This window comes from Pogoniulus pusillus, chromosome 17 (genome assembly GCF_015220805.1).
Source record: "Pogoniulus pusillus isolate bPogPus1 chromosome 17, bPogPus1.pri, whole genome shotgun sequence".
Classification (NCBI taxonomy): Eukaryota; Metazoa; Chordata; class Aves; order Piciformes; family Lybiidae; genus Pogoniulus; species Pogoniulus pusillus.
Window position 1 is genome coordinate 13,745,039 of NC_087280.1, and position 25,260 is coordinate 13,770,298.

At 44.7% G+C, this 25,260-nt stretch overlaps 2 protein-coding genes across 5 annotated transcripts in view; one reads left to right on the top strand and one right to left on the bottom strand.

Annotated features, from left to right (window-relative positions):
• The first annotated feature begins 1,503 nt into the window (after window positions 1-1,503).
• Window positions 1,504-13,939, top strand: TUBGCP4 (tubulin gamma complex component 4). The gene is made up of 18 exons (XM_064157751.1): window positions 1,504-1,612; window positions 1,732-1,860; window positions 2,439-2,561; window positions 3,046-3,099; window positions 3,547-3,603; window positions 4,182-4,261; window positions 4,979-5,180; window positions 5,514-5,679; window positions 6,805-6,929; window positions 7,562-7,612; window positions 7,976-8,081; window positions 8,411-8,518; window positions 8,751-8,889; window positions 9,357-9,534; window positions 10,350-10,484; window positions 12,189-12,305; window positions 12,718-12,857; window positions 13,141-13,939. The coding sequence occupies exons 1-18, from the start codon at window positions 1,535-1,537 to the stop codon at window positions 13,151-13,153; spliced, it is 2,001 nt and encodes a 666-aa protein (XP_064013821.1). The 5' UTR covers window positions 1,504-1,534; the 3' UTR covers window positions 13,154-13,939.
• Window positions 13,940-14,296: 357 nt separating this feature from the next.
• The window catches only part of TP53BP1 (tumor protein p53 binding protein 1), a 37,419-nt gene continuing 26,455 nt past the window's right edge, over window positions 14,297-25,260 (bottom strand). For 3 of the 4 annotated variants that reach the window (XM_064157747.1, XM_064157746.1, XM_064157745.1), the window contains exons 15-27: window positions 25,154-25,246; window positions 23,561-24,056; window positions 22,457-22,609; window positions 20,969-21,255; window positions 20,413-20,589; window positions 19,785-20,206; window positions 19,462-19,653; window positions 18,820-19,023; window positions 18,036-18,248; window positions 17,350-17,444; window positions 16,115-16,314; window positions 15,191-15,336; window positions 14,297-14,637 (exon numbers count right to left, since the gene is read on the bottom strand). In XM_064157747.1, the coding sequence (XP_064013817.1) occupies window positions 14,450-14,637; window positions 15,191-15,336; window positions 16,115-16,314; window positions 17,350-17,444; window positions 18,036-18,248; window positions 18,820-19,023; window positions 19,462-19,653; window positions 19,785-20,206; window positions 20,413-20,589; window positions 20,969-21,255; window positions 22,457-22,609; window positions 23,561-24,056; window positions 25,154-25,246 (2,866 nt within the window). In that variant the 3' untranslated portion in view covers window positions 14,297-14,449. The other variant, XM_064157748.1, reaches the window with a different exon arrangement.

Below are 25,260 nucleotides of genomic sequence, written 5' to 3' on the forward strand. Positions count from 1 at the left end.
GAGGATGACTCTGTTTAGATTCAAAACTTCTCTAACAGACAAAATGTGTAGCATCTACTTATGCTAATAAAAGCATTACATTAACAGTCCTATACAAATATATCACCAACATACATATTTAGATTAAACATTTTTGTCAGTTATTGAGCCATCATTACCTATTTAACTACCTAAAAGCTACCTATAACATGCTTAGCATTATGATCTACTGAAAAGAGGATTTCAATTCAGCATGAATCAAAGCCGATCTGTCAGCACAGAACTTTTAGTCAGCAGCATGGGACTGAACCAAAGCCTTTCACAAACAAGAGAAGTACTGCCACTGACTTCAGCATTGCAAGATTGGAGCCAACAGCGCTGAACTTCAAACAGGACTGGCACGTAGCTTTCCTGGCCCAGTGATGAACAACAGGTTTCCTAGCCACACAGTCTTTACTCGGATAACAAAAGGTTCTGTTAGTATAAAAAGGGCCATTTTATCATACTAATACATTCCACGATTACATTACTGAGGCTCCCAAGTTACACATAACAGTAACTATAGAAAGCAAATGAATGTGTCAGAGACTGTATGAAAGAAAAATAATCTTTCTAAAGTGAGGCAATGTAGTAGGAACTCATTCATCCCTGCACGAAGGCAACAGAAGTTCTTCCTGTGTTTCAGACCTCATTATGACAAGCTGATCATGAACTAAATAGACATTTAAAATGGGCAGTTAACAGACACATTACATGATGCTTAACACTGATTTCTTCTCAAGAGTAAAAAACTGCCAAAAACAGGTCAAAGAAAATTTAGAGGAGATTGCTACAAACGAGCTCATTAGAGAATTCCACAACTTTGGAAATGAGTTATTTTGATAAAAGACTGCGTGGGTCAAGAGAGAAGGTGAAGGAAAACTATAAAATCAACAGAGAAAGGTAAAACTGGCATTGATAAGCCACTGACAAAGTGAATACCAAGACCAAAATTCAACCTAGAAGGCTGCGTATTCGCTGCTGTCCCGGCAGAACTCGCGGAGCAGCACATACACCACAGCCACCCGCGTTACTCAACCGTTCTCCTGCGGCAAGCGAGCGCCAGCGCGCCCCAAGAGCGCCGAGGACAAGAGAGAGGACATCCCTCACGGCGCGACCCAGCCTGGTCGGCTGCTTTTGGCGACTCTTCCAGCAAAGCCAAGGAGCCCGCCCTCGCACAGACCCCTTCCCTCCAGGCAGGCGAGGAACCTCCCTCACGACGCCCGCCCTCTCACAGACCCCTTCCCTCCAGGCAGGCGAGGAACCTCCCTCACGACGCCCGCCCTCTCACAGATCCCTTCCCTCCAGACAGGCGAGGAACCGCCCTCAGCCCGCCCGCCCTCTCACAGACCCCTTCCCTCCAGGCAGGCGAGGAACCTCCCTCACGACGCCCGCCCTCTCACAGATCCCTTCCCTCCAGACAGGCGAGGAACCGCCCTCAGCCCGCCCGCCGCCCGCCCAGCCCTTCCCGGCGGCCCCTGCGCGCCTCCCAGCAGCCGGCGCGGCGCGGGCCGGGATGATTCACGAGCTGCTGCTGGCGCTGAGCGGGTACCCGGGAGCCGTCTTCACCTGGAGCAAGCGCGCTGGGCTGCAGGTACGGACCGGACCGACCGCCCCGGCCCTGCACATCCTCCCCGGCCTGGCCCGTCCAGCCCTGCCCTGCCCCGCCCCGCCCCGCCCCGCCCCGCCCCTCACCCCTATTTCTTCTCTCAGGTGTCTCAGGAGCTACCATTCCTGCACCCTAGCGAGACCAGCGTCCTGAACCGTCTCTGCCGCCTCGGGACCGACTACATCCGCTTCACCGAATTTGTGGAGCAGTACACGGGACATGTGCAGCAGCAGGTCAGGGCCGCCGCCCCACACCGCAGTGCTGTCCGGGCAGCGGGGACACGGGTGCCGGGCAGCGGGGACACGGGTGCCGGGCAGCGGGGACACGGGTGCCCTGCAGCGCGTACCCGAGCAGGGCGCCAGGAAGCTTAGTGCCATGCAAATAAAGCAGGACGCAAAAGGATGGGCCCAATGTAGAACCTAGTTCCTGGGAACCACACTTAGTATTTTCCGGTCGCTGCAGGCTGGACAGGCATTGTGAACTGTACAGGGTGCTCATCCCTGTGTTGCAGTGACTCCCCATGGGTTGTGAAGAGCTTTAAGACCCAAGAGGCATGCACAAGTAGAAGGAAACGCTGGTGTTACCAATGTTCCCGATGTTTACCTATGTCCTCAACAGAGCTAAATATAAGTCTGCTCAAGTAACCGTCTTTGTAACGTTTTTTCCCTCCTCTTTTTCACTCCTGGCCCCTGTGGTAGGCTGAGGTGTACGTCAGTGTGTTTGGAGCGCTGGCTGCTGGTGTAACACTGCAGAGAACCTCCATTTTTCTTTAGACTGGGCAAGTGATGTAGATTTTATTCTTTGGTTTCAGGACCACCATCCATCTCAGCAAAACCAGAGTGGATTACATGGGATTTATTTGCGAGCCTTCTGCACAGGTCTTGATTCAGTGCTGCAGCCATATCGACAGGCACTACTTGACCTAGAACAAGAGGTAAAAGAGAGATTTGGAACAAGAGGCTGTCCTGCTGCTCACCAGTTGTGGAAAGCTGTCATTTCTGCAGTTAGCATGCTAAGTAATAGTAGCTAAAGTATTTTCCTTTTCACATCAGGGTTGTCTTCCAAAGTACTCCTGTGAGATACGTTGTAAATGACTCTTCGTTGCAATATATTAAGTCCCCTCTACCTTCAATTCAGTAGTGCCCCATCTGCCTCAGAGCCCAGTGCTGTCTTCAACTGTTGTGACTTCTGTTTCAGTTGTAAAGGTTTTGAGTAATCTCTGCTAGATTAGTAGTTGTCATGTCTTGGGTACTGTCACTATTCAGTGGTTGTTATAGCCTAAAATGGGACACAGTCAAAAAATATGAGGGGGAGGAAGGCTGTAGGAACTAAAGGTTGGTAATACAGAGGTAGACATGTTTTTTTTACTTATCCATACCTTATTTTAATTTTCATAAATTGCTTTGTTGTTATTACAGTTTCTGGCTGACCCACATCTTTCTATCTCACATGTTAATTATTCCTTGGACCAGGTATGTCATGTTAATAAGCAGGTAGTACTATTTGGTTACTCTTATCACTCCTTGAGTCTAATAAGCACATGGGTGGGATAAATAAGGGTTAGTCTGTCATATGTCATTCTTTTGCAACTTCTCTACATTTTGTAATCCCTTAATCATGCTCAGAGGATGGCTTGTACTTTGACACAAAGCTTAGGTCCTCCACCGTGTCCCTCACATTCCTCAGAACCTGTGTTTGGGCTGAACTGTAACTGGAGTATAGTAGCATTATGCATCTTGGTCCAGAGGAGGGAGGAAATACTTCCTAGAGATTTTCATGTCATGTTTCTAATTTGTGGGTAAGAACAGATGACAATGCCATTAAATTGTTGTAATTGGCGGCCGTCCATACTTAAATATAGTTTTTTTTCCTCTTTCTCTGGCTTAGCAACTTAACTCAATATTATGCTTATTCTGCAGTTTCATTTGCTCTTCCCTTCTGTAATGGTCGTGGTGGAACAGATCAAGACTCAGAAGGTACAGTAAAATTGTAGCTGATTTCCTGTAACAAGTTTCCTCTTTACCTTATAAAGTTCTTTCTGCCCCCATCCCAGACCTTTAATACTGGGAATGTGTTTTCAGTAATGGGTGCTCTGTTCCTAGTAATGGGTACTCTGTTCCTAGTGCAGCTGTAAGTCCTGAAAAACTATTTTACAAAGCCATTTACATTGGATTTGAGTCTTTGTTATCTTTGATAACTTCCATTTTATAATTACAATACACTTCATACTAAGAGGTACTGCTGGTTGGAATTTCTTCTTTATTGAGTCTGTTTTCTCCCACTGTCAACTGAAAAAAAAAAAGGCAGAAGGTAATGTTTTGAGACTCCAGAGATACTTTTCGCTAAGGAAGTTTTTGAGAGCAGCTTGTTGTACAGCCACACATAGGAGGCCTTTTTCTTCACTGTGGAGTATGTTACATTGTTCCTTCTGTAAAATACCTGCAGCTTGTTGAGGCATTTTCTTGTTAGGTGAAAGCATAGTGTTTAAATGTCTGAAAAATGTCAGTACAGGTCCAAATAACAGATCTAGTCAAACCATGTTTTCTTTCTGCAGATTCATGGATGTCAGATACTGGAAACAGTCCACAAACATAGCTGTGGGGGGTTGCCTCCTGTTCGCAGTGCTCTTGAAAAGTATGTAAACACAGCTAATATTTAATTCTTCTGAAATTAGTGCCAAAGTTTTTATCTTACTTGTGAAAACAATACATGCAAACCAGGCTTGCATGATAAAAAAAGTAGGAGTAGCATGCAGGGAAAAGAGACGCAGCCCCCCCCACTTACCTAAAGCAGGCTCGTGGCAGGAATTTTCCATACTTTGGACTTAGTACTCTGGAAAGTTCAGCTCTAAGTTGTTGGGTTTTTTTTCTTTCAAGGTCTATCTGAGCTATTTTGCATACAGGAGACCTATTACTGATTTTTTTAAAAAAAATATTCTTCAAAAGAATAAATGTTACTGAGTGTTCCTAGGTTTGTGTGCCCCTGAGAAGAAAGCCAGGCTTCTGAAAAGGTAATTTATTTTCATGTTTATGTGGTAATTGAGTAGAAACAGCAGGATGGAGAACCACTGCAAATTTACTTGAATTTCTGGTGTACTAGCAGGTATTGGGAAGGCATGTGTTCACAGGGTATGCTAGTGTAGGTTTGCAAGAGATTGCTCCACCTTTCTCTCTTTAACAGACACCAACCTCCCCCCAAGAAAAAAAAACCCAGACCATTCCACATCAACCGTTTAGCACTTGCTCTGTTGCCTGCCCGACTAGCTGGGCTTTGCAGAGTGTTGTACAAGGAGGTTATGATGTCTTGATTCCTGCATGCAGAGGCCTTACTGTCTATTGCTCTTGACATCAGGATTCTGGCTGTATGTCATGGAGTCATGTATAAGCAGCTCTCTGCCTGGATGCTGCATGGATTGCTACTAGACCAACATGAAGAGTTCTTTATCAAACAAGGCCCCTCTTCTGGAAATGTCCCCAGCCAACCTGAAGAAGATGATGATGACCTGGGAATTGGAGGACTTACAGGAAAACAGCTACGGGAATTGCAGGACCTGGTAAGACTGCAGGTCATAGCTTGGCATCCTTTGGTCTCTAGAGATTGATTGTCTGATGCTTCAGTGTGAGCTGTGCTAGGCTGGGCACATACTGAGAGCTGATAGGTGGGAAGTTAACAGAATATTGTAACAGGCTGCAGCTAGGCATAAAGGACAGAGACAAGATAGTTTTGGGGCAGTTACTTTAAATGGTGCAGATCAGGATTGCTGCCTTTCTTCTTAGTTCCAATGTGCCTGGATTTCCCCTCAGCCCTCCTTTGTATACCTTTTCTCTCTGGTTTTGTAACAGTTTGTTTTTTCACTTGGTGTCTTTTTCCCTGGGGTCTCTGACAGCGCCTGATTGAGGAGGAGAACATGTTGGCTCCATCTCTCAAACAGTTTTCTCTGCGAGTTGAAATGCTGCCTTCATACATCCCTGTGCGGGTTGCTGAGAAAATCCTCTTTGTGGGAGAGTCTGTACAGATGTTTGAGAATCAAAACGTTAACCTGACCAGAAAAGGTAAGGAGCATGTTTCTTGCAGCCTTTGCCCATTTATGAGTGGCTGACAAGTATCTGCCAAAGTGCTGTATGAATGAATTCCTCAAGTCACTGACTACTGGCTGATGTCCTTGAGAACATACAGGTGGTTGTGCCAGGACAGAGCAGTGGTCCCACTGTTCTTCTGACTGATTACAAGGGAAGGAGCAATGTAAGACCAGAATGAGCACATGAAGGCATTTTCCAAACATGTCCTCCCTAATTTCCAACAAGAAGTCACTGTGTGATTTGCTGTGGATAAATAAAGTGACTGCAAAGGTCCTGTTTTCTTTTCAGTTTGTATCTCTGTCCCTGAAGAGTGCAGAGAGACACCAGGGCGTTTCTTGCTCTGAGCACACATGTTGTAGAACGATGTCACAGAATTAAAATTCACCCACAGGTGAGATTCATTGCAAGGTAGCCTCAGATGCCCCTGTGTAAGACAAATTATCAAGACGGAGTCTTTAAGACAGCAAGAGAGAGACAATCCAGCTGATTGTTCTCTTTGAAGATGGTTTTACAGATCTATTCCCACAGCAGCTTGAGGGAGGTCTTCTGTTGAAGGCTCTATCTTGAGCATGTCTATGCCAAGGCCCTCAGATGATTTGAGTGACATTACAGAGAACAAAGGTCCAATTAAACAGACCTGTTTTCTTGCCTTAATAGAAGAGAGGTGAAACTAATTCTACCTTAGTTGGTTCAAAAAAGTAATAAAAATCACCCATTTCAAGCAGTAGGATAGATTTAAAAGGAGCAGAAGTAGATGGAGAGCCAGGCCATCGCATCAATGTGTCAGAAAAGGCATGGGTTCAAAGATCTAGCTCCATCCTAGGGAAAGGACTGTTGGTGGCACTTTGTTACATAGAAAATGTGTTGGGTTTTTTCCTGATAACTCTGTCGAGGGCTCATTCTGTAACTATAATTGCATTGGTTATCTTCTGCCTTGGTACTTGTGCTTTGAGGCCTCCTCAACTTCACATTCCTAGCCAAGACCTGAAACAGTGCTTGCCTGAGCAGCCTTTCTGCCCTTTTGTGCTGGAAAGGGACTGCACTTCTCCAAATGGTATTCCTTTTATTGTCTAAAACACTTTTCTCATTGCTGCACAGGCTCCATCTTAAAAAACCAGGAGGACACTTTTGCTGCAGAGCTACATCGACTCAAGCAGCAACCGCTCTTTAGTTTAGTGGACTTTGAGTCAGTGGTTGATTGGATACGGAGCACTGTTGCTGAGGTAAGTATCTTAGGAAGGATAATTACTGTGCAGGCTGAGGAGCTCTTCAGTTTTGGGAATGACTTCTTCAGTGACTGAAGAAGTGTGTGAATGCTGCAGGTAGCTGTCATGTTCTTATGGGGCTCAGAGCTTCATCTTGCCGCAGCTTCTAGTGACAGAAGGACATTAACAAATACTGTGCATGGGAGAAAGGGAACTTTATGATTGTTTTTTTTAATTCACTTGAAGAGCTTTTAGAACTTTTTATGCTTTCAGCATAATAGATGACCTCTAACTGGACAAATTCTTTGCTGTGGCAATTTTTGAGGCAGAGAGTGCAACCCGAGAAGATGAGGAGGTTAGAGATGTGACAGCAAAGCTGGAGTGGAAGTGGTTTCTTAAGGGTTTATTTTTTTTATCATGAGCCTTCCTTCAGGTTTCTTAGTTTCTTACTGGTGTGCATAAAGAGTGTTCTAACTGGTAGCATTGACTGCCTACACACAGGATTCTTAGGATGTTCTCTTATGCTTTATATAGCATTTTACATGGGTACTTCTCTGTATGCAACACAAGTATTTTAGCACAGCTCCTGTTCTCCCTGAATCGATTTAGATATATCTGAGGAGGTTTCTTTTGTTTCTGTTTGTCATTAGCATCTTTGGAAACTGATGGTGGAGGAATCAGATTTGCTAGGACAGCTGAAGGTAATGTACCTGATAGATTGTTTTTGCTAAAGCAGCTGTAATTTCTTTTATATTTCATTTCTATTTTAGTGGCTTTTCCCCATGACATACTATAGTGTCTTAGATTCTGTATCATGTTCTTCAAGGTAAAACTGGTTTAATTTTCTGGGTCTTAAGAATGAGCACTGAGTCAGAGGGATATGCATTTGTGGTTTGCACCTTGAAGCACTAGCAGCATAGACTTCTTGGGCACTAGGTGAAATCCAGAGCTTTCCAGATGTGTTTTAAAATGGCAGTTGTTGTCCAAGCAGTACTGAAAATGGATGCTTAAACTTTCTGCTTATTTTTTGATAATGCTTATGTACAAAAACATGATCTCCACAGATTATAAAAGACTTCTACCTTTTGGGAAGAGGTGAGCTGTTTCAAGCCTTCATTGACACTGCACAGCACATGCTAAAAACACCACCCACGGCTGTAACTGAACATGGTGAGAGTTGCTTATTAACTTACTGAGCTGCCCTTGCTGGGGTATATATAGCAGGAAGATGGTTAGCCACATCCAGCACAGAAGAGCTGTGTCTTATCCTCTGGATGTTGTTAGTTTTGAACAAACAGCACTTCAGAATTAGATTTGTCTCACACAGTGGGTGAAAATAACATCTCAGAAACTTCCTAATGGCAGGTTTCTCCTCATATTTTAAACTTGTGGAAGTAGCATGTCAGTTTGGTCTTCTGTGGACAAGCATAAATAATGAATAGGTGCAAAATTAGCAGTAGCTGCATCATCTTTTGTTGCTATCTGTGTTTTCTCGTCAGATGTCAACGTTGCCTTTCAGCAGTCTGCTCATAAAGTGTTGTTAGATGATGACAACCTTCTTCCTCTGCTTCATTTAACCATCGAGTATCATGGCAAGGAGCATAAAGGTATCTACTTGTATATTTATTAGTGAGTTAAGAGGGGAGTAATGACCTTGTTTTCAAGTGTTGCTACACAGCCTTCTCTGAAGTTAAAGAAATACTAAGTGTTTCCTTTGCAGCCCTGTGTGATGGCCTAACCTGCTTTAGGTCTTCTTATTCTATTTTTTCCCCTTTTCTTTCTTACCATGTTTGTCTTGACTGAGAAAATTATTTAATTCATCACTTCAATTGTTTTCAGATGCTTCTCAGACTCGTGAAGGGCCCTCCCGGGAGTTATCTCCACGCGAAGCCCCCACATCTGGATGGGCAGCTCTGGGCCTTTCTTACAAAGTTCAGTGGCCACTGCACATTCTCTTTACTCCTGCTGTTCTGGAGAAGTAAGTACTAAGTGTGGTCTTTGTATATACATCTGTAGGTTCCCTGATCTCAGGTGCCCACTAATGTGCTGTGAGGCTTTCCCTCTTTTTGGAGAGACAGGTAAAAAGTTGATGTTCCTCTTTGAAGCTTAAAATGCCTCTTTTCACCTGATCATATTGAGGGTATTTGTTGCAGTGGCAGTAAGACCAGCAAATTGCTGGCAGATCTGCTAAATGAACAGTGTTACTTAGACAAAACATTGTCAGTTCTTCCCTTCTTAGGGTGAAATTACCTTTGTATTATTTTAGATCAGTAACCAATACAAGCAGAAAACTTTACTATGAGATGAGCCATCATTTGACCTACCCTGTCTGTTGGCAGACAGCCACCACCTGTTTCTTTTTCCAGACTTGCATTGTTATGTTCACCAGCACCTGCACCCAAGGAAGGTTTTAGTCTTGACCAACTTGCTATTTTTTGACTCTAGGTACAACGTTGTGTTCAAATACCTGCTGAGTGTACGACGAGTCCAGGCTGAGCTGCAGCACTGCTGGGCTCTCCAGATGCAACGCAAACACCTGAAATCTAACAGAACTGATGCCATCAAGTGGCGTCTGAGGGACCACATGGCTTTCCTTGTGGACAACCTCCAGTATTATCTGCAGGTCAGGATTCTTTCTACTTTAAGGAAATCACAATTTCTCTTTGAACAAGTCTAGAACTTTCTCTGACTTCCCAAACTTAGTGCTACAGTCATAAAGTTTCTGGACGTGTGAAATGGAGAGTGTTGCTGGAAATGCAGGAGTTTTGGCTCTCTAGTGCTACTCAGCATTTGTGAGAAGCCAGTGTCATCTATCAAGTATCATCATTAAGGTGCCATCCTGGTGGCTTCTCTTGCTCCTCTAAGTGAACTCCAGTTTGAATTAAGTTTTGTCAGGGGCTGTCATTTGTGTTTTTAAGAATTAAAAGAAGTCATATTTTGACCATTGGAAGTAAAAAAGAGACTTTTTGAATGTGAACACCAGTTACTAGTAACATGATTTTGTGGGCATTACACATCATTTTGTTAACAGCCATAACAGGTGAACTGAGGGAGCTTGGCTTTCTAGGTTCTCCAGATAAGATGGCTGAGCTTTTTGCACTGCAGCCTTTGCCTGGAGACTCCAGGTAGTATCTCCCAGTGTAAAATTCAGAGATTACTACAAGGAAGTACCTTGTCAGTAGTTAACCTTAAAGAAAGTGACCATTTCCCTTTCTACTTAATAATACTTAGGCATCAAAGATAGTCTTTCTTACTCCCCCCCACAATTGTATGCTACTGTTATCTACAATTCCCTGTTCAGGAGATAAGGAGAAGGTGATCCTCAGCCTCTGAGGTAAGGGTAGCAATAAGGAAAGTAAGTTTCTTACACAGAAGTTCTGACTGGCCTGAAGTATTCCCGTTGCCAAGATACTAATGAGTCTTCTGTGTATTCATCAGGTAGACGTCCTGGAGTCTCAGTTCTCACAGCTGCTGCAGCAGATCAATGCCACAAGAGACTTTGAGAGCATACGACTGGCTCATGATCATTTCTTAAGTAATCTGCTGGCGCAGTCTTTCATCCTCCTAAAACCTGTAAGCAAGTCTTGTTTCCAGCTTTTATCTACAAGTGCTCTAGCTGCCCTAAGAAACACACTTTTTGGAACAAACATGACAGAGCAGCTCTTTTAAAACAGATCAGTGGTAATCTCCTGCAGAGCAGACAACACTTCTAGGAGTAAAGCAAGTATAAACTGGAACAGATAAGTGATTTGAGATCACTTAATTTATAGTTGGTTAGCATAGACGCTGCATTCCTGGCAATTTTAAATAAAGATTATTCCAGTGTTCAGTTAACCTCAGGACACTGGCAGCAGGGACCCCACTGGCAGCAGAGACCCCCCTCGCAGCAGAGCTCAGCTTAGCTGCTGGCTCACTGCTCCTGCACACATACTTCGCATACGCAGACACTCCCCCAGTGGGATGGGAAGAAACAGGCAAAACCCTGTTTAGTAGAACAACACAAAGAGAAGAAACAGTAATAATAATAATTAGTATATAATAGTGATGGGACCTACAGGAAGACTGGGGAAAGACTGTTTAGAAGGGCTTGTAAGGATAGGACAAGGGGCAATGATTTGAAACTGGAGCAAGGGAGATGCAGGTTGGACATTAGGAGGAAGCTCTTCCCAGTGACAGATGTGACACTAGAACAGGTTGCCCAGAGATATGGTTGAGGCCCCATCCCTGGAGACAGTCAAGATCAGACTCAGTGTGGTCCTGGGCACCCTGCTCTGTTTGGAGATGTGCCTGCTGACTGCACAGAGCTTGGACAAGATGCACTTTGAGGGTCCCTTCCAATGCAATCTATAATACAAAACACAGCACTCAACCATGCCTGAGAGCTGGCCCTGCCTCAAAGAGCAACTTGCCCAAACCACCCTCTGCCTTTCCATCAGCCCTCTGCTTATACAGTGGGCAAGAGAATACCATACCTGACCATTGGCTGAGTCAGTTGGCTGCCCTGGCTGTGGCAGATTCTTGTTAAAATTAATCCTCTCCTAGCCAACCCCAGGACACCTTAACTTATATTCTGTCATTGTATTTTTCTCACAGGCAATCTTATCAAAGTACTAATTAGCATAGTACCGGGAACAGTACTCCTGAGGGCTCACTCTGAAATGCAGACTGGCTTCGGAAACACTCCCTCTCATACTTTAGGGGATAAAAATACTTGAGATGCTCCCAAGTGGACTTTAAGATCTTTTTAAATCATTCTTTTAGTCAAAAATATATTGCAGTGTATTGCCAGGAGTTTTATTGAAGCCATGTCTTCACAAAAACCTTCCCAAAGAAGGTTGATATCAGTGAAAGAGTGATCCCACAGTGTCCACTCTGGAGCTTTTAAGTGTTCCAGCAGTTAATTACTGCTCTGCCCAAATGCCTCACTCTTGAATGCAAGTTACCCTCACCAACTGATAGAAAAGAGCTTCCAGGTATTGTGAACAATGAAATCAAAGCCTCAAGCCACATCTCTTCCTTCTCTGTAGTCTTCCTTCTCAGTCCTGAATCTGCAGTGATGGCTTGCTCATTGGACATCACTAACTTTTTAGTCCTTTCTTCTGTAGGAGACCTTGCAAGAATGCTAGAGGTGCCTTAACATATTCCTTACTGATTAAACACATGGCATCAGGAACACCCTGATTGTGAATGCTGCAAATTCTTAGGTGCTTAGAACAGCTTTCTCTGGATTTGAATTCTGTTTAAACTATTATTTTGTACTTTTTTTATCCCATGCAGGTTTTCCACTGCTTAAATGAAATTCTAGATCTTTGTCATAGTTTTTGTTCTCTGGTCAGTCAGAATTTGGGCCCATTAGATGAACGGGGAGCTGCACAGCTCAGTATCTTGGTAAAGGTGAGTCTGTGTTTCTGTGGACCTCTTCTTGCATGCAAGCATTTGCCAAAGCAGTCCTCTTGGCTTTAACAGCTGTAGAATAGGAGTAAGTTTAAGCTGAAACCTTCTATGTGAGTCTTTACAATGATTTTAATTAATCAGTTGTTCCTGAGGAGCGTGTCCAGAAATGCAGAAATCACCCTATTGGAATAGAAAGGAGGTAGGAGGTGGGCATCAGTCAGTGCCTCTGCCCCTGCTTTTGGATGCCTAACACCCAATAATTGTTACCTTACGCTGGACAGCAAGCATTACTTCTCTTCCAGTGACCCTTTTCTGCAGGCTGTTAAAGGATTGTTTAGGCAGGAACAGAAATGAAAGGCTCGCTTGCTTGCTCTCTTGAGAGTGCCCAGAACTGACTTCCTCTAATTCTTAGGGCTTCAGTCGCCAGTCATCACTTCTCTTCATGATTCTCTCCAGCGTTCGCAACCATCAGATAAACTCTGACTTGGCTCAACTGCTGCTGCGCTTGGATTATAACAAATACTACACTCAGGCTGGAGGAACCTTGGGCAGGTAGGAACATCTTCAGGGTCACTTGTAGCATTGTCCTAGTGTACTTGAAGTACAAAATGATGTGAGGGGTCAATAAGTCATTTTTATTAGTTGTGTAAGCTAAAGCAATTAGAAGGAAGTGTTGAGAGATGTTAAGGCAGAAAGGTAATAAAGCAGCATGGGTTAATTTTCTGTGTTCACATGCTTTTTCCAAGTTTGTATCAGCATGATGAGCCAGCTGCTGGCTCATGTTGCTAACTCACATGCTGTGAGTTGAAGTTAATACTGTACCCTTCTCTTGCAGCTTTGGTGTTTAAGCACTAAGACCTTCCCTTGGCTGTGACCAGGTGTGTCAGAGCAGTGGGCACTGCTGCTCCAGGGAAGTTTGCACTCAACAGATTTTATTCCTCGTAGCTGTTTCAAAAGCAATTGACAGGAAGTGCCCCTCAACGTGAGGCTGCCCAGTGGCTGCAGAAAGCTACTCTTTTTTTTCTGAACCAGTCAGAAGATCCATTCTGCAGCCCTGCATATACTTACAGATGCTTCTAGGGAGTCACTCTGTGTCTCTTCAGAAAGTGAAGAAGCAACAGGAACTCTGTGTTGAGTCTTCAGCCTGCACGTTGGCATAGGGAGGAGGTAGTCTGTTGTTGACTGTGAATGAAGTTCTGCCTGCATTCAGAAGTCCCTCTTGTGCAGTACTCAGTGTCTGCTCATCAAGTTACATGCTTTCAGCTAAGTGAAACTACTGCAAGAGCAGATTGAGGTGAAAGAAGAGGGTGAGAAGGAATAGATTTAGAGTCTCTTCTCATACAGCACACTACTCTAGCACCTCTGTACAGGCAAAGAAGCCACTAGTGATGACATATGATTTCACTATAAAGATGTGTGTGATTTTAGCACACAAGCAAGAGAGAAATAAGAGCTTTTTACCCTGTTTAAAGTACAAACCTCTCTCTGCTTCCTGGAAAGTGTGTTAGAACTAAAATGTAAGGAGAAACTTAACTAGCATGTCAGCTCTAAGTGTATTGTTTCCACTCACACCTGTTTAGAATGCCACTAGTGACTATCCTGCTGAACCAAAATAAAACCATCTTGTCATGCAATTATGTGGAATATTGTCAGTGTCTGCACGCAGGTGCCACAGGGACTAGAGTGGCACACTGCACAGTGTCCTCCTTCAACAAAAAGCAGCATCTGGCAGGAACTGCTTGCGTGCTACTGAGGTTTTTTAACCTTGCTCTAATGGAAATTTTGCTCTAATTCCATCTGGGTGAATGGCAGAAGGGGCCTTCCAGTCTACCCCTGTGGTGGTGACAGACTTTCCCTTCCTTTACAATTTGTTTTGTGTTGAGTAGAATTAGTGCTATTCAGCTCAGAGAAATGTAAGCATTTCTTTATTCTCTGCCCTCCTCTGGAGGCTTAGACCAGGAATAACTAAATAGATGAGGAGGCTCAGCAGCTACCACAAGAGATTGAACATTTATTTCATCATAAAAGTCCAGCAGATAAAACTATATACAATAATCCATGCACACTGTCCAATTACACAAACATTTAAAACGTGATTAAAACACAGCCTGCACAACATGGAGACAGCGGGGCAAAGGTTTGCTTTAGTGGGGGACATAGTCATGTTTGTACTTTGGGTGCTTGTTGTAGCCTACTCTCTCCCCAGCGATAAGGCTCTGGATCACCCACTCTTGTGAGACAACAGGCAGCTGTAAAGCTTCTGCACACTTCAAGACACCAACTGGGCAGGAAAAGTCAGTCACCACCACATCGTAAAGACCCAGAGCGAGATCTGCACAGAAGCAAAGACAAGCATACATCAGGTAGAAAGAAAAAGGATCTCTGCAGCAGATCAGTGTATTTTGCCACTATGAATCTGTCTTCACATTCCTAGCCAGGGCCTTCTCTCTTTGTACAAGCTGAGAAGTGGTCTACAGCAATGCTGCACCTTGCCAGTAAGCAATTCCTTCTAGTTGAGATAGAAATTAACAGAAAACCAGTAACCATTACATGCAGGACTAGATGACCATGAGTCCTGACCTCAGCTGTCAGTACTAAGGCCTACATCCAGCTAGGCTTAGGACTTAGTGGCCTGCAGAAAGTGCAGGAGCAACTATTGCCTGATTCCCCCTTTCAGCTGAGGGCTTGTGTCCTGAATTGCTGCAGCATCTCCATCTCTAAGAGGTAGGTTTTCTAGACTATGTTTAAGGAGAGGCTAGTATCTGTACTTTCCTTGCCTTTAGGCTTAGTAGTGTAAGACATCCTAAATTGTTTCCAGCCCTACTAGAGACTACAGTGGTGTGGGGTTCCAAACTACAGGGCCTGAGAAACTGGCCAATGAGTACCTTTCTTGTGAGCATGTGAGTAATGTTGCTTTACAGATGCTGCTCCCCCTGTCATGAGGATTTCAGACCACAGATCCAGGAAGTTTTGCTGCTGGTCTGAGACCAGGAGAACCTTCAGGTTCTGGAATGGATTTTGTCGTGGGTGCCTGCAAAATAAAGAGGAGAAATGCAGACTGGTAATAATACCTACTAGTCTGAGACTTTGAAGAGCTTCATTGACTTCTAGTCATCCAACTGAATCCCATAATGGTTGAGTATCTGGCATACAGTGACTTGCTCTCCCACTTGCCCTGGAAACACTTGGCACAAATACCCTCTCTTTACAGATAGTAACCCAGTGCTAGAGTAGTGTATGTGCAGCAGTCCAAATCCAAAGTTAGGCTAAGCTTCTCCTTAATTCTGAACCACCTTTGTGCATACCAAAATGATTCTGTTTAGACAGAACAGAGTGGACAGGTGCAAGTCTTCTGCCCAAGAGCGCACAGAGTGCTTTTGACCACCCTCCACCTCACTCAAGACATCTGACCTGTCAACTGTTCTCAACCAGCCTTACAGGATTAAACAGGTTTCAGTACATAGCAAAGGAAGAGCAAAGTGCAGCAGGGGTGCTTTCCTTAATCCATTTCTGAGCAACTGCAGAAGTCAGCCAAGTGCATGGGAAGTGTGTGAATTCAGTCTCTCACAAGACGACTGACCTCTTTCTCACTTCCCAGGAGATGGCCTCTTTTGTGTGCCTTGGCATTAAAGATCACTGCAAAGCCAAGGAACGATGAAAGTGCTGTTCCTAGATGAAGAGACAGCATGGGGAGCACTGCTAGGGCCACCTCCAGTACTTGCAGTAATCAAAAGCCCCCCCAAGCGTAACACTTTTCTCCAGTCAAATCCTCCATCTGTGGACTCAGCTTAAGTTTACTTGGCACTTACCATTCTAGCAGTTTCTGCTCCTGGAGGCTATAACCAGCTGGCAGAAGGTAATTCCGGTAATTCTGGAGCTGGTTGGCGTGGCAGCTGTCATGGACCCAGATGTGGGACACACAGGGGATGCCCCTGGCAAGGCACAGCAAGTATTTCCGGGTCCGGCAATGCTGGTCCGCGATTAGCAGACACTGGTAGGCTGCATTACACTTTAGAGACAAAAAGACGTGAGCAGGAGACAACACCTCAGAAAGCACCACAAATCATTTTGCTGCTCAGCACGTTAAAGAAGGAAGCACAGGAAACCCTGATCTTCACACCCAAGTGATGTGAAAGGTGGCTTATGAACAGACTCTGAAACCAAGAGTATCTGTAACCATCACCTACTCCAAGTTATGCTGTCTGCAGGCAAAAAACCTGCCTGGCAGTTTCCGTGTCATAGCCCTTCCAGTTCAGACACAGGAGAAGACTCGCTGGGTGATAGGTTGGACTCTGATCTTGGAGGTCTCTTCCAACCTGGTTGATTCTATGATTCTATGATTCTATCTTTTAGTCTGACACCCTTAAGTCACTATAGAAGACTCCATATCCTCAGGCAAGGCCCTCCAAGAACAATTTTACCCTCTGTTAAAGTGACTTAATTTTAATTGTCCAAGAGGAGGTGGTAATTGAAGCGTGAAGAGCTCTATTTCTAAGTGATCTGAGGCACAGAGGTGTGGTGAGACCACAGCTGGTGTGCCTGCATCCACTCCTAGGTTCTACAGTACAAGAAGGTCACAAGATATAGTGAAGCAGGCCCAGCAAAGGACCAATAACAACATGTACAGGCAGGAGCATCTGAGATACAGAAGAGGCTGAGAGAGCTGACCTCTTTTAAGGCCAAGAAGGGGAAGCCTGGGTGGGGTCTTATCATGAGTGATAGGAGGGTGTACGAAAGGTGGAGTCAGTCTCTTGGTGTTACCCACTAAAAGGACAAGAATTGAAAATTTGAAATACAGGAAATAGCTTTTTTTTGCCTTTTACATTTTTTTCTTTCTAATTGAGGGTGGTCAAACATTGGTTTAAGTTGCCCAAAGAGGTGGCAAAGTTTCTCTCCTTGAGCATACTCAAAACTCAACTGTAGAAGGTCCTAAGTGATCTCTCCTTGGGCCTGCTTTCAGCAGGAGGATTGGAAGAGCTACAGAAACTCTTTCCAGCCTCAACTATTCGATGATATTTGTTTAAGTGAGAAAGCGGGGCCTTACCTGGGTTTCATTGAAGTCCTCCAGGACATAGCCAGCTCCTGCTCGCAGCTGCTGTGCTATGTGGTGTTTGTCATATGGAGTGATCTCTAAAAATTCTACAGCAGAAACAGAAAGTTCAGGTTTTAGCTATAATCTTTCTGTTTGTGTCCAAATAATCCTCAGTCTACAGAGCTCTCACCTGTTCCAGTAAAGGACCCTATCCTTTCTCCCAGAAATATTTAAAGAAAACCCTTGGGAGAGTTAAAACTCATCCAACCAAGCACAGGCAGCAGAAAGGGAAGCGTGGCACTAGCCAAACCAGCCAAGTGAGCACCTAGACACAATTCTCATGCTGCAGTTCACTGCATAAAACATGAGCCTGTCAAAGGCAAACTGGACAAACCCACTCATGCTTTCGTGTCTTGTGTTTCCCAGCACTATCCCTTGTCTCTCAAAACCTTCCTTCTCTTATACTATTCTGCAACTGCTGATCTCACTAATTTTCACACCTTTCTTAACTTGCTGAACAGTCCTGTGATCACCATTGAGGTCTGCTGCATTTCAGGCTGCAAATTCTCTAAAACAAAGATTGAGTCTTAGGTCCTTTCTGCAAAGGATTAAAGAGCAAAAGAGTGAACAAGCACTGACATGAATGCCTGATCAGACAGCATTTCACTTGGAAATGCAATGGGTAAGATTTGTCTCACCTTCTTCCTCCTCACTACTCCCTGTAGGACCATCTGATGGCTTCTGGTGATTGACCAGTTTGTCACTGGGGGTTGCCATGGTGAGGAGAAAGGCATAGCCCAAAAACAGGGTCTTATTGTGGGGCAAAGGTCCAAGATGGTCCTCTGGTACTGAGGGATCTGCAGCATCTACACCTTCACAGGTGCTTACAAACTCTCCAGCTCTGACAGCTCCTGCAGAGACAGAAACAACATGAGTCTCAAAAATCAGGTTGAGCACAAAGACCTTGGGTGAGATTTGGGTTATGTTAAACTTCAGGTATTTTATTGGAGGAGACAAAGGGAGGCAGGATTGGGTTAGGATTGCACTAGGAAACAGGGATCTTTTACCCTTCTGGTTACAAAGAATCTTCAAACCAAACTGAATGAGTAGTGGGACACTGTTTGCCAGTCTGCCAACATCCTGAAGCAACTTAGGCTTGCAAAGAGCTCCTTTAACAGCTAGGTGTTCGAGACTGACTAAACAGGTAAAACAGTTAAGAAAGGAGAGAGGCAAACCACAGCATTAAGGTCAGAACATATGGATGGCAGGTAAGAACTTAGACTATGCTAAAAATACCTCTGGCTGCTGAATGCAGCCAGGGAGAATCAGTCTCAAATCCTGCAGGGCAAACATTGCTGATATCATCTACTTTTTGTTTATGGGAAGTAGAAAAATCAATCACAGAAATACAAGGGAGGGAAAAAACACCCACAAAACAAAAACTAGCTGATTGCAAGTTTCAGAGCAGAAAACAAGGTTCACCAGGCTTCATCAGGGTGGACTTGCGGCCACGTTTAGCAGGGGATCTCTCGTCCTCAGAAGCAACAAGTTTCCTCTTCCCAGACAGTGTGCCTGGTGGGACACGTGGGCTCTCCTGTCCTCTGCGAGTGGGAGTTGTGCTGCTGCTGGAAGTGCTGGGAGAGCCAAGGTTACTACGTCGCTTACGCTTCCCCTCCACAAGGTTATCTGTAACACAGCACGCAGAGATCAGACACTGGCTCACCTAACTCTGCAAGCTTTCAGCCTACCAATTTGTACAGAGGTGTTTTAACTTGGTACAGCCTAGAAGGCACACACTACCACCCTCTGACAGAGAACAGCAAGAAAAAGAAAGTAAATGAAGATCAAATCCTCACAGTAGCCATCCCCCAAGTCTACATGAGTGCAGCAGCACTGCTGCCACAGGAGCAGGCACTGTCCCGCTCTCCACAAGCCAGGCAATACCACTAAGTATCTAAGGAAGACACGAAACAATAAAATGATCTCAAAGATGCTGTTACAAAGTACCAAAAGCACTGCTAAATACCCAGCAAGATTTAAACACTGGTAATTCAGATCAGGAACCAGAAGCAGCTCAAAAGCACAAGAGGCAGAACTGCATAGCCAGCAGTTACCTCCCCTTACCAAGACTGATGTCAGCGGCTTTGGTCAGGGGGGTGACAGGTTCGTAAGGGCCTAGCCCAAACTGCTCCCGGAGCTTATTTCCTTGTTCCAGAGACAGAATCACAGCCATTCGTTTGTACCACTTCCTCTGGCCCTCCTTTTCAATGCAATAGTACAGCTCTCCAGACTCTTTCCGATGTCCCTTCACCACGCCTGAGGAGGCAGCGAATGACAGCCGTTAACCAACTATACCTAGGTGTCTTATCCTTCTGAATTAGCACCCATTTCCCACTACATCCAGCAAGTCAGAAAACTCAAGAATGGAGCTCAAGTGCTGCCCTTACCTGCACTGAAGTACTCGTCCTCTGAGAGTGCAGTCACCTCAGTCTCCAGTGGGATAGGATCACAGAGCAAAATGTCTTTTCCTAGCACATCACATTCATATCCATCATCAAACAGCAGCTTGTATTTTCCTGCCCCAACATCCTGGGTAATCATCCCAGAATAGAAGTACCCATTTGAGGACCACTTTGCTACAACCCTGAGGCCCACAAAGCTGCTCCCAGAGGATGAGTCTGTACAGTCCATGTGCCCTGTCACCACTTGTAATGGTATTTCTGGAGAGTCACTTCGACGTAAGGCACAGAAGCCAGAAGTGTCAGATTTCTCCCCTCCATCTGGCAGGCGAACTGAACGAGTAAATGATTTCTCCTCAGGTGATGCCGTAGTTGAGAGATCCTCTACACCTGGCAGTCCAGCTGAATCTCTGTAGAAAAGAAGCAGTCCCATAAGGATCAGGAAAAACAATCACTGAATGAAAAACACTTAGGTGAGATGCTTGCAGCTGCTACGTGGTATCTCCAAAAACTAGCTCCCAGAACACTCAGCACTCCTCTTCCTCTTTCATATTCCGACAGCAGCTCCCCAGTCTCAACAATAAATTAAAGCTGCAGCCTCCTTTTTCCTGAGTACCTTGTGCCTGTTGCTCGAGATGGTGGGCGGCCTCTTCTTCCCCGCCCACGAGGTGTCCCAGGTGCTCTGCCACCCTGACGAGTGCCAGGTATGGAGTCCTCTTCTTCCTCACAAGGCAGTGCTCCTGCCTGGCTAACTCTGAGCGGAGATGCTGGCTGACCAGCTCCTTTCCTAGGGCTAGAGAATTTGAGTTAACTGCTCTGAAAAGAGAAGCCACCTCATTAAGACCCCCCCCTTTGTGATCCCACAACCGGTAAAGAAGTGCCCAGAGCTTAGACAAAGCAACACTTGCTAAGGAAACAAGCTACTCCTTTATGGAGAACAGATGTGCAAGCAAAGACTATCTCCTTATGCTTTCAAATCTTGTGTATATCCCTTGTCTCTCAAAACCTTCCTCCTATTCTGCAGTTGATGATCTTGATGATCTTCTTTCACCCAGCCAGATCCTTCCCAGAAAATTCTTGGTGTAGGGTTTACCCTGCTTCACACTCCACCCAAGCCAGCTCTTGGCTTCTGCTAAATCCCTGTGCTTCCTTTCTCAAGGCTCTGCACATACCTTAATTTTCCCAGGACACCTCTGCCAACGGGTAAAGCAAACGCTCCAGTTTCTGTCCCACACACTCTCCCTTTGACAGCTCCACTCCCTCGCCCTGAGCTGCTGCTATGGGCGGCAGAGTGACCACTGCTAGTTCCACTGGATGTACGGTGGAGGCTTGAGGCCTTAGATGAGAAGGAGCTGACATCAGCAAGGTCCCCTGAGGTCAGCAACGATCCCACTGCATTTCTAGAGGAAGATGTGTCAGTTTCACACTCCTGGCACTCCACCACAGGCTCCTCATTTTCCTTAAGAAAACAAAAAAGGTTTGTCCAAATCGACAGTGACGCAGCTGCTAGACAGAAGCTCTATGGCCACCACGCAAAGGCACAGACAAACTGAGCCTACATCCATGATCTGAAGATAGCCATGCAGATTTGAGTCTGCACTGATCAGTGGCAGACAGCGAGTCTCTCACTACAGGCCTGCAGCTGCTGTGTGAAGAAGTCACATTGAGAATGCAGCGGACAAGGCAGAGCCTCTGGTTACTACAAAAATGAGTCTGGTGTCAAGAGTGTGACTGCAACAAACAGGAGACACTAGCAGCCTTTGGTTACTAACAGCCCCAGATCAGCTTCAGACAGGTGGTCACTCGGAGCCATTAAAGTCTTATGGATATAAAAAATAAGCACCTACAAAATAGTGCTATCACAACTTGATAGATTAATTGAAAATGGTGATATGAGCATGGCTACACAACCTACCTAGGCACATTTTCAGGAAACTAATTCTCTCTCACAATGAGGAATTTCCTGGCTAAGTGTAAGCCTTGCTTTTGAACCAATTTATCCCTTGGTGTCACTGCTCATTGTAACACTGCAGCACCAGACTCTTGTGTGCTTTACTTCTAGAGCAGAACAGCCCTAATGTTTTATTGCTGGCAGGATCACATGATCCCTGTGCACATCCAATAAATATTTGTCAGCTATCTTTTGAGATTCCCTAAAGACTTTCCAATTAATGAATGGGCAATACATCAATACAAAAGTACTAACAACAGGCTTGTTTAACTGTGGGGTTTAAGCTGCTTTATGTAGACCTCTTAGAATATCTGGTCCCTGGGACTCAAAGGGTGCAGTTAAAAATGACACTGAGATGCAAAACAGGCTAAACTACCTCAAATAGTCCAATTTCACAAGCAGGTTTTTGTTTACTACTCTATCCTGACAATAATCCAAGAATTTTAAACCAGTTCAAAGCACAGTCAACTTTCTTGTCCTGTTCTTTGGGCAAAAAGCTACTGTGTCTTCAGAATACAGCAGGGGCCAAGAATCACAGCAAAATCAACCACACAGCTCTTGCCATGCACTAGCAGTCCTCATTTGCTGGTGAATAAAAGTGTCACAGCATGCTGACTTATTCCTCAACTCATCTTCTGCAGCCACAGCACACTGATCTTATTTTTCTGCCAATGTATCATTACATTTAGCCTTGAAAACAGGAACTTACCTCAACTACCTTTCGTTCCACCTCTACACCATTGATGTAGTAGACATCTGTTATCACACGAGTGACAACAGTGCGCACCTCTCGAATGGTTCGTACATGGCGGCGCTGAACTGGGCCTTTGGGTGGGTGAAGAAGGTTAAACTCCTCCTCTCCCTGTAATAAACAGGACAAATTAGAACCAAAACAGACATCAACCAAAGCCAACTAATTTCTGGGTAGAGCTATGTCTACAGTAGAGTTTCTTCATGCCATATTCAAGTACTGGGGTAAGAGAACTTTTTGCATCTTCTTACAAATTAGATGCAACAACCTTCAACAGGGGGGAAATGAACACATTCTGCTGACAGGCAGTAGAAGGGAAATTGCAGCAGCCCAAGAAGGAAACAGCAAACTTGCAGTTTCCTTCAGTGGGCTCTCTCGGACAGATCACATCAATGCTGCACTCCACATTTATAGCCCTGTTAATCTGTTTCCCACAGGATGCATTGTTCTGAAGTTTAGAAGAAAAAACATTTTCCTGCTCTTCCTGTTCACAAGAAAATACACAAGGCTGTAGCTGCAAAGCAGTGAATTTTATCAAGTCTGCCATACTTTCTGAAATACTAATTCAAAGTTATGAATCTTAGTAAGATGTTTATCTGGACAAGCTATCCTCTTGTGTGTTCATCCATCAGCACCAGATGGATTGGCAGAACAAGCTGTCAGGTAGGTGCAAAACAGAAGGCATCAAATCCTTAATTCAAAGTTTCACACAACTCTCTTCTCCATCTGCCAAAGAATGAAGATTTTTTTTTAAGCATTAACCACATCTGGACACACACAAAAAACCCCAAGCAACAGCAAAACCAAATCACAAATCAACCAACCAAAATTTATCAGTCATGTTTTTTCCAGAAAACAAATATGGAGACATTCAATTCCCAAACTTATGCTGCCCACTGAATATTACAACCTTATCAACTTGTGTACAGTGGATAGAGGAAAACATGGGATACGAACATTTTAAAGTGGTCTTTTGACCTTTTTCAACAGAGAACCTACCGTTAGTGAATTTCCTGGCTGAAGTGATGCAGTGAAATTAAATACAGACAGCCTTCAACCCACCTGACTGTGCAGAGAGTCTGTGTCCTCTCCAGAGGCATTCATGAGCTTTCCCCCACTCTCCTCAGTTTGGACATTTGCATCTTGTCGCCCAGGTCTTTGCCCAGACATACTGGTTCCTACTTCCACCTGACTACAGATTTCTTCTGATGTTTGTGTTGCTGTTGTCACAGATGCTGGGGTAAAAAGACAACCGACTGCAGTCTGAGTCCCTTTATTCCTGGTGCTTGCCCACCTCTCCTGGCTTTCATCAATTTCAACAGCCTTGCTTGGTTTCTTCTGCATTCTCCCTTCTTCTGTCTCAGTGCTATCAATACCAGTCTCCATAGACTCCCCATCCTCAGCACCAGAAGGTTTTTGATGGCAGTCCTGATGCATTCTCTGAGGAATTAGGACCCGTTCACCACTGTCGTCTGCCTTGTGTTGTTGGTGCTGCCAGTCACTGGTTTTTGCACGTAATTCATCTTCTTGTGTGGCAGGGAAACTGAACAGATTCCCCCTGCAAACCAGTTATATACAGATCGAAACTATTGATTAAAAAAACAAGACAACCAATATACTGCCACTTCAGTGAAAGCTCTTTAAAAACTCCCACCCTGGCAGTCATTCAAAAGATTAAGATTGCACAGAATCCAGCGAGTCTCAAATTACAAAACCTTTCCACATTTCTCAGGTGATTCACATGGCAACAAGAATGGCTGACACTTGGGTGCTTTCCTAAACACTGAGAAAGCAATCCCTACTCCACACCTCAGACATCAACTATGCAGCATGCTTCTGGAAGTCCTGCCCTCTGGAAGCTACTGCTGCTTCAGCGCTTCACTGGCATGAATCTGGCAATGGCACCCAGCGAGAAGAGGCAGAAGCACAAACACAAATGCTGATGTTGTCATTAGGAGCTGTCTGCACTGTCAAGTGTTAGCAGCTGCTGTAAGGGACTGCACTCTGAGCCTTACTACAAGTACACATTTGGCTTGTACTCAAAGGACTGAGGAGTGACTGTCTTCCATTCCATCGATGGCCCAGCACTACAACTCCCTATTCATTACACTCTTCACTATAACTGCCCAACGCTCTTGAAAGTTAGCTTACTCTTTCTCCATAGCCCAAGACCTCACTGGCCTATCAAAAGACAGGTTTGAAAACCACTGAAGAAGCAGATTTCCACACCTGGCCCTCCAGTCTGTGCCCTTATCACCATAAGACATGCAGCAGTATAGCCCTTTTCAAAGCAACTGGAGATAGCAAAAACTGGTGGGTTTGGAGAGGAGACAATAGCAGAAACAGTAATAAACACAATAGGTCAGAAGATCTTGGGAGAGGAGAAAGAAAAGGCATTTAAACACCTGTATGTATCAACTCAGCTCTCTCAAGCCTCAGATTTTACTAAATGGAATCACATCACTGCCCAAACAGGAAAGCCTGATTGCCATGTGAGATACAAATGTGCAGCGCTTATTATACTTACCCCATGGTCCCAAACATACTTCTACATCACCAAAAGACAGTGACTTAGTGCAATTTCTTTGCTGCAGAAAATGCACATGTGCATATAAATCCAACCAGGACTGGCAGGCAAAGACTGTGAGGAGTTACCTAAATGGAGAAGTGGAAAGACCATGACCTCTGGCCTCATCTTCTCGACGAACTTCACAGACACGACTAAACACGGATGATGCTTTCTGGGAGCTAGCAGAGCAGAA

Excerpts from the sequence above, each read along its gene's own strand:
- TUBGCP4 (XM_064157751.1), top strand. The coding sequence starts at position 1,535 with ATGATTCACGAGCTGCTGCTGGCGCTGAGCGGGTACCCGGGAGCCGTC. Across the intron at positions 1,613-1,731 it reads GCAAGCGCGCTGGGCTGCAG|GTGTCTCAGGAGCTACCATT; the intron begins GTACGGACCGGA and ends TTCTTCTCTCAG. Across the intron at positions 8,082-8,410 it reads CACGGCTGTAACTGAACATG|ATGTCAACGTTGCCTTTCAG; the intron begins GTGAGAGTTGCT and ends TTTTCTCGTCAG.